This window comes from Lupinus angustifolius, chromosome LG11 (genome assembly GCF_001865875.1).
Source record: "Lupinus angustifolius cultivar Tanjil chromosome LG11, LupAngTanjil_v1.0, whole genome shotgun sequence".
Lineage (NCBI taxonomy): Eukaryota > Viridiplantae > Streptophyta > Magnoliopsida > Fabales > Fabaceae > Lupinus > Lupinus angustifolius.
In genome coordinates, this window is record NC_032019.1 from 11,312,545 (window position 1) to 11,321,082 (window position 8,538).

Genomic DNA, 8,538 nt, shown 5'->3' on the forward strand with positions numbered 1-8,538 from the left:
GATCAACGATAAATGATACATTGACAATGCCCCTACATTCTTTACTGATATATTAAACTTGATTTCGGTTAAGATGGACAAAAAAAGCAGAGTACAATGAATAATTATAAAAAATATGTAAAACCCTAGGTGGCAACCTGGAAATTCAAAATAAAATATTCTTTGTGAATCGTGATTTAATTACATTCACTGGTATCATAACTCAAACATTGGGGTACCAATGTAAAAGAATACCAAATATACTGAGATACAGACATACAACTAAACAGAGGGGCCCTCAATATAGGGGAAAACAAAATACAAAATCTAGAGATACTACAAAAGGAACCTAAAAAACAGAACAAGAAAACAATAATGAAACTCTCTGAATTTTGTTAATGTACACAAAACATTCTGTTGCTACAGTCTTAATTCACAGTGATCATTCTTCATGTAATGTACAGGCAGGGTGTGAAAGGAACATGAGTTTGTCTTTACAGTTAGACAGAACAACCTCTCAATCAGCATCATGAACAAAAAATATGTCATTCCCTTGAAATCCAATCCCATGAAATAATCAGATCTATGATACCTTCAATGAAATCCTCTTAACCTATGAAAATTGGGTTTATGCCCTCTCACCAGATGCAAAGGGAGAAAAAATGAAATAATCAAATGCCAGTGGAAGGTGACAGGAGCAAGTCATGCTCACAAAATCGTAAGAAATGGAAGCATTCATCAGATTCTGTTAATACATCAAGTTGCTGATGAGGATCTTGAATCGTCGGTTCTATTTGTGTGGCACATACAATCCGGGCATGGAAAGCTGTATATTGAGTCATTTGGTCTTTTGAGTGCAACTCCCTTGGAATCACTGTGTGACCTCATGTTCAGCAAATGATGCTTGAAACTTTTCCATCTGTGAAGTAATCATAGTAGAGGAGTCAGATATTGACTACCTATAACATAAACTTTTATATTAGTACTTAAAAAACAAGGAACTATTTCAAGTTAAACTAAAATGGAGTCAGAGGTACAGTTGCAAAGTAGCACTAGTACTCCATAAGGAGATAATTTTTGGTGGCCAAGATTGGTATAGTTCCTCGGTATCCCCTTATATACAAGAGGTTTCCATTTGAGGTCTCTCCAACTCAGTGAGTGCTTATAATAAAACAAACATAATTACTTTCCCGTCAATTTCAAACAGTAAAAAAAATCCCCTGGGGAATTTGTTTTCTATTGTAAACATGTGTCAATTGTCATTAGCAAAATCGAACAGAAAGAATTATATACAATACATACCCAATATTTGGACTATCAAAGAGTAATGCTAACTTCCGCTTGTCAGGCTTAATTGTCTTGGAGTGTCCATCATACAAATATCTTCTGTGGCCTAGTAGAAAATGAGGGAAGTTACCACCCTGAGTTGTGACAAAAACCTCACTATGAAGACAAACAGTGTAGTCTATGGCAGCCATCCTGGAAGAATAGTTCTAGACGTAACTCAAGTCAAAATCATAGCACTAAACGAAGTGAATGCGTAGGATTGATTATAAATCTGTACCTTAAATAGAGCAAGTTCCTCTTCAGATGCTAGAGTCTCCTTAGTATGCAAATTCGGAAACATTTCCAGCAGTGGGGCCATGGTTTTCTCAGCATTATATATTTTTCCAGATGCCAAATAGATAGGCGTATTCTTTGTGAAACCCATTCCCCTCAGCATAAGGCCAACCTAAAGATATGTAAGAAGCATTGATCATAATTTAATCAAATAACAGTGGAAAATTTATCATTTGTGCTGTATAACTAGCTGACATTAAAGTGATGAAGCAAAAGAGAGCCTTCCAGGAAACTTTTGGAGCTCTCGGTTGGTCAAACAATTTTAAAAAGAAAAAGCAAATATTTCACTAAATCTTGTTCCTCTTCTAACAGAGCAAGATAACTCAAAATTTAAGTAAATAATACCTCCAGTGGAGTGAGGGGGCACTTCCCATTGATCCTGATTGCTCCAGGACGTATGACTCTTCCAGGTCTTGTAAACTTCCCTTTCCAACCTCTTTCTCTTGCTGCAGCCATGTCTTCTCTCTCCTGTTTTCCTCCATCAAAAACACAACAAGAGAAAGCAACCATATCCTGCACATCAGAAAGCAAGTGACAACAGTTGCAGCAAAGATTATTATGTCATGTCACCATTCAAGCTTTAAAGCAACATTCATAACGGATCAAAACCAACCTCTTCAAAACGAAGATGTATGGATACATATTTGCCACCATTCAATGCACCACGCTTCCTCATTCTTGCCACCAAAGACTCACCCACAGTCAATATAGGACTTGAAAATCGCAAAGCCTCATAATTTGCTAAGCATCTGAGGCGCTGAACAACCGGAGGAGCATCAAATGACAATCTATTTGCAAAAGGTGAAATTCGAATAACCCTGCATGATTGAATAGACAAAAGTTGCAGAGTAATGCAGCAAACCTAATAGTTTTTCTCTTGCCAATTTATAACCATGATATGAGATCGCCAAGCATCATAAAGTAAAAATTCAATCGCGAAACTAAACAGCTATGATCATATTTTATCAGATACCTCGTTTTCTGGATCATAAAGCTCTTTTGGGCAGTGAGGAATGGAGTATGGCTTAATGGGAAAGTGGTAAGGATGAAATGGGTTGAGATTGTGGTAAGGTGCCCATGAACAGTTTTGGCAGGTCCAGTTAGTATCATGATAAAAGGGAAAGGATGGGGGGAGGGAATAAGAAATAAGTTAGCAGAAAGAAAATGGGAGGGAGAGACTGAAGCCTCTTGAATAGCTTGGAATTTTTGGCATTTCTGACAGAAACTAGAAAAAACGAACAACAATCTCCTAAACTAAACACAAATCATACAACAACAACCAAGCTTAAACACAAATCATACATCAGCTAAAAAGAAAACAGAGAAATATGGAAGGTCCCTCAGATGAAGCTCAGAAAATAATCCTATGTCATGGATGGTAAGCATCAATTGCTAAAATACATAGTATTTCACTGAGGCCAAATTCACCATTCTGCAACAAAAATCCACAACGCCAGAACATTTCGATTCCTTCCTTCTTACAAATACTACAGACTAGTAACAATTGCTTTGAACTGTTTAACTACGAGATCAGTAAGACACTCAAATATGGGTGGTATGCCAATTCTGCAGTTAATGCTACGGATGCTAGCCCTTGGAAATTTATGCCTAAAAGTTATGCTTCTCCTAGATCTCTTATTTCCCTGTGTTTGGGGGGGTGGCTTCCTATTAAGTTTTGGGAGGATATTTGGATTGGTAATGCCCCTTTTCATGGCGTTTCCTAGGCTTTTTATCTCTCAACTTTGCATAGTGCTCCTATCAGTCAGTCCTATTCATCTTCTCTTTCTAATATTTCCTGGAAATTTTACTTCTTTAGGAATTTCATGATAGGGAAATCTCGAGTCACAGACTCTTTTTGTTGCTTTGCTGGAGTCTCTTGTTCTCTCTTCTAATCTAGATAAGACGATCTGGTCTCTTAACTCTTTGGGTTTATTTTCTAGCAAATCCTACTTCCAGTTTACCACTTCATCTCACATTGGTGTTTCTTTCCTTTTGGATAAGCCTATCTGCAAATCAATTGCCCTCCTCGAATTTAAATCCTTTGTTTGGACTGCTTTGCTTAACGGGATCAATACAAATGATTTGCTACAAACTCAAAGGCCTCTAGTTGCTTTTTATCCTGATTACTATGTTATATGCAGAGTTGCAGACACAGTTCTGAATCTGGTTTGCATTTACTTTTGCATTGCTCAGTGGCTTCCGTTCTCTTGAATAATTTGTTTAGTGTCTTCGGAGAACATTGGGATTGCCCCGTGGATTTAGAGCAATTCTTACTTAAGTTTTTTGGTGCATTTGGTTGGAACAGTGCTAGAATCTTTACAAGGTGTTGGTTGTTTCTTGAGTTCATCTGAGCTAGAGTAGTTTTACTACCTTCTTTGTTGTGTTGTTCTTATGTTCTTTTTAGGGGGTGTCTCTGATAGACCTGTAGAGACTGACATGCTCTGTTGCATGTTTCTAGTTGATAGGTTTTTGTTTCTACTTGAATGTTTTCGGGTTTCTTTTGTGCTTTTAGTTCTTGAGAATTACTTACCCTCTTGCTTTCGTACTTTTCTCTTCTCTCTTAATTAATTCTTTATATAGATTTTTTTTTGGACAATTATCATATACTCACTTTTCTTCAAGTAACTTTGGGAGTACCACATCTGTGTAATACTGAATGGAAGACCATGCCATGATCCTGAAATTGTATACATTTGTCATGTTGCTGCCAAATCTTTCCATCAGGTACTTAGGAATCTCTTCAACCACCCGTACATCATTCCTCAAGGTATTGACAAAATATTCTCGATCATAAATGTCACTGAATTTGCTGGAAAATTGAAACATTGTGAAACAATTTAGTCTATATGAAATGACAAACAGCTTGATCAGCACTCCAAGAAACTATTCATTACAAGTTACAACAGTGTAATTTTATAAGAACCGTAGTAATTAATCCTGGATAGTGACCTGGAGCAGCCAACCCTAAAAATGCTACAGTGTATAGCAGATCATAGAGTGGCCAATATACTAAAGATAGAGCATAAAATGCAAATAATTTCTTTCTCTGTTTTTTATTAAAAAATAGTTGGAATAAGGGAAGAATTTTCTAAAGATGAAGAGAAGGAGAATGAAAAGGAGGAGAATAAGAAATCCTTCGGATAATAAAAAAATGTGGGAGTCATAAGGTGGTCAGGTGGTTAAGGTGATAGGTTTAAGGAATAGAGTGATAAGAAGGTTCGAGTCTCACTCACTACAAATACAACATACTAACATTTGCCTATAAAAAAATAAAAAACAAATGTGTGACACGTAACAAAAAAATCAACATAGCAAACCTGCCCAGCCCCTCCACGTATCTGTGAGGGACACCACTTTAAAAACACCATGTGCTTTACACCATATTGAAGGCAAACACCTAGACTTGTCCCAAAGCATATAAGCTGGTGAAGTCAAACCTGGGGGACCTATTTTGACCTTAAAATGAAGCCACATAAATTAAAGTCCCTAACCAAGAAGAACAATGAGAAACCTATCCCACAGTTGTATGGCCATTTGAGATTCTACAAAAAATTGGCATTCTGGTTACAAGCTGAACCTACTTGCCTTTTTTATATTACACCCATAATTTTATGTCACAGTCGAAGAAAGCTATCCATGCTATACCCCTGTCAGCAGCATCCTACTTTTAACTGAAGATCTTAATATGCAAGTTAAACCAGAAGCTGTCCTGGCCGGTCGTTACTTACTAAATGAAATTATGGAAGGCTTAATTCAGTGGGAGAACCTGCCAGATCATGAAAACTAGTGGAAATCCTTTGAGGGAACCCAACTCCAATTTCCAGGTTTCCATCATGAGCAAAAATGTCTTTTTTTCTTTTGAGGAGAAAGGTATTTACAGGCCTCTAATTAAGAAGACCAATAATCCTAGTCTTGGAAAACCCAACCGACAGGAATGTAGAAAACCAGAAAGAAGGGGAAGCAATGAAAATGAATTGGAGGCAGCTGGAGAGGATCCTAAGGAAGAGGAAGAGGTGCCAAGGGAAATTAGAGGAAAGGTGTGCACTTATAAATGAAGAATAAAGAGGCAAGCAGGTTTGTGGCTCGGAACTGTCTCTGAGAGGGTGTTTCTATTTTGCTGTTTCCAGTTAACATTTCCCTTTCGCTTTGTAAGGAGAATTCTCTACAGTTTTCTATCTGTTAATCCAGAAATCTATCAGTCTTTATACTATACTTATATAATAAACTGAGTTGTGTAGTTATTTACAAATATTAATAATTTTAAATAAAAGGACAATTAACACACAAGACCTAGTCCATGCTATGCCAGCATAAATCACCAGAATTTGCTAGTCTTGATAAACTAAAATGAAAATGTAGGAAAACATACAGACCTAGGATCTTTCCATATGCTATGATAACGGAAATTGGGGATCACAAGTGTAGCATTGAGATAGCCAGCTACAGCAACAGCATTGCATATCTAAAAAGCACATTATTCATCAAATAAATAAGTCAAAGAGTAGTGCTAAATGAAGCACACTTAGAACAAACTAACAGAAGGAATGTACAGAAAACTCTAACCGATGTCCTTTGCTGATTTAAACCACCATTAGCCTCTACATATATGTATCCATTTGATTCAGGAAGACCTAAAAACCATAAGAAAACATAATTAATATTTTAACTGACTACACCGTACTGGCCAGTGGCCGAAGATACAAACATAATTTCCCAGATATAAATGTAAACAATATACTGCAACTAGATCATTTTAAGTTTTTGCAAATGAACAGCCCCCTAGAACCCCTCCTTTTATCATTCCAAATCAAATCTATTCTACTTTCCTCCCTAAATTCTAATGCATAGTTGCTCAGAAAGGAAAATGATATTTTTTACTGTACACAAACACTGTTGATATTATACCTTCTGAAGATCTGTTTACACATGGTTTCCACTCACCACCTTCATATGTACTCTTCCATAATGTCAATATCTGAAAGGAAGTAACTTACGTTTGTCACTAAAAGTAGCCAACTTAACCGAAAACAAAAATGAGTACACAGTTTAGATCTGTAAAATTCTTTTTCTTCATCTTAATACAACTCATCTTTTATCAAAAAAGAAAAGAAATAGCTGGGCATTAGGTAATGGCTTGTGTCCTAGTGACACCCAACTTCCATGCCAAGCCCCTCAAGTGAGGATTTTTTCCAGTGAGCGACAATGCACAAAACTTAGCCTGCTCTTTCCTATCTAATCACTCTTAGGACCTCCCTTTTAAATTTTAATCATGGGAATAAGAAACGAGCAAGACCCTTATATAACAATGTGGCCAAACTTCTTATTCCCTACACTTCCAAATAACAGACCAGCTAATACACCATAAACATCTTCACAAACCACAAATAACCAGCCCCTGTAAATTGAATAATTGATATCCACATACTAGGTACTACAACATGCAAATACATTATTCACTGTACATTTCTTACATAGGGTAATTTACTTCAAAAAATAATCTAATAGCTAAGTGATAGACACTGGTATCTATACTAGTAAGAAAAGAGAATGAAAGGAAATGTCCCTGAGCCAGAATCAATGAAATTCTTGGAATGGCTCTAGATTTTATTGAATTGAGAGTGAAAGAAGAAGAATTACAAGATTAGAAGCATACAAGGATCCCTGGATCCATTTTCCCCACCCCTGATTCCTGAATCAGATTGGTTAATCAAAAAACTAACTTCCCCTCCTAACTGTTATGCTATTAATAGCAGTTAGTTTCCTAACTGATTCTAACTACCCAAGGGTAGAAAGGGAAAGTTGGTTATTCTATCCAAACTTTCCTTTTTCCCCTTTTATACACGTTTTTAATTACTGGCCTGGTATTAGCCTTATCACTAAGGTAACATTAGTCACTCAGATGGTAGATCTGTAAGACATGAAGTGTTACCGTCCCAGTTCAAACCCCCTAAAATGTGCTCCCCCAGAAAAGGTTTGCCAGTCAAACAAAAAAAAGTCATCACATAGGAAACAAGAGGGCAGTTGGATTTCGAATCAATTGCCTCTGTCTAAATCTTTTGTTACACAGTTTATGGTGTTTCATCCATCATCTACTAAGTTTTCTGCCACCAGAAGTTTAGCAACTGGATTCCATCCAGACAAACAATTTTACTGTTGCCAAGCTAAAAAGATACCCTTCCATTAGTAAGTTATCAAAACTCAGCAGAACACTGAAGTATAACTAGTCCATGGTGAGGCTATTAACACTCTTCATTACCTATTTATGCACTTTACTAATCAATGATGATTTTTTATAAATAAAAACCTAAAACAATGCTAGGTCAATACGGAGTATTAGTAGGAAATTTAGAGTATCAATAGCATTACCCTAGTCACACTTTTAAAACAAAGTTAAATCCGTATTTAAATTTTACATTTGAACAAAGAAAGAACTTAATCTGGACATTCCAAATCTAGAATGCAAGACAGCTGCATCATCTGATCTTTCCTGTTCTTACACTTAAAACTTTCCATATATGGAAATCCCAATCACAAGATCCTCACAATACAATGTTCTAAGTCAAATAACAACCAAGAAAAAACAATTTTGGTCTTGAGATACTTGATATCCAAAGATCACTTTAGGGTATGTTTGGGAGTTACGAGGGAAAGGAAAAGAAATGAGAGGATTCAAAGAGCTAGGAAGGGAAAGAGAAAGGAAAACAAACCTCTCTCTTGTTTGCGATACGAAATTTAGATGGAAGGAGAGTAAAATAACATTGATGTTAGAATTTTTTTTATTTTTCCTTAGAAAATGTAATTAACAAAGGGAAATGAACAATAATGAAGTTATATAATTTTACTAAATTTTTTGAATATTTTGACATTTTGTGATAAACACTGGTTCATAATCAAATGAGAAATAGAAATTGAAAAGAAATCGAAACAAGATCAAAACAT

At 36.1% G+C, this 8,538-nt stretch overlaps 1 protein-coding gene across 4 annotated transcripts in view; it reads right to left on the reverse strand.

Annotated features, from left to right (window-relative positions):
• Positions 196 to 8,538, reverse strand: part of LOC109361148 (uncharacterized protein At1g04910-like) — a 12,111-nt gene continuing 3,768 nt past the window's right edge. Inside the window, exons 2-10 of one of the 4 annotated variants that reach the window (XM_019606478.1) lie at positions 6,505 to 6,574; positions 6,163 to 6,230; positions 5,973 to 6,061; positions 4,211 to 4,408; positions 2,213 to 2,417; positions 1,945 to 2,112; positions 1,544 to 1,711; positions 1,282 to 1,472; positions 196 to 898 (exon numbers count right to left, since the gene is read on the reverse strand). In XM_019606478.1, the coding sequence (XP_019462023.1) occupies positions 736 to 898; positions 1,282 to 1,472; positions 1,544 to 1,711; positions 1,945 to 2,112; positions 2,213 to 2,417; positions 4,211 to 4,408; positions 5,973 to 6,061; positions 6,163 to 6,230; positions 6,505 to 6,574 (1,320 nt within the window). In that variant the 3' untranslated portion in view covers positions 196 to 735. Of the gene's footprint in view, positions 899 to 1,281; positions 1,473 to 1,543; positions 1,712 to 1,944; positions 2,113 to 2,212; positions 2,418 to 4,210; positions 4,409 to 5,972; positions 6,062 to 6,162; positions 6,231 to 6,504; positions 6,575 to 8,538 lie in introns of those variants that run through there. The other 3 variants (XM_019606480.1, XM_019606479.1, XM_019606481.1) reach the window with 3 other exon arrangements.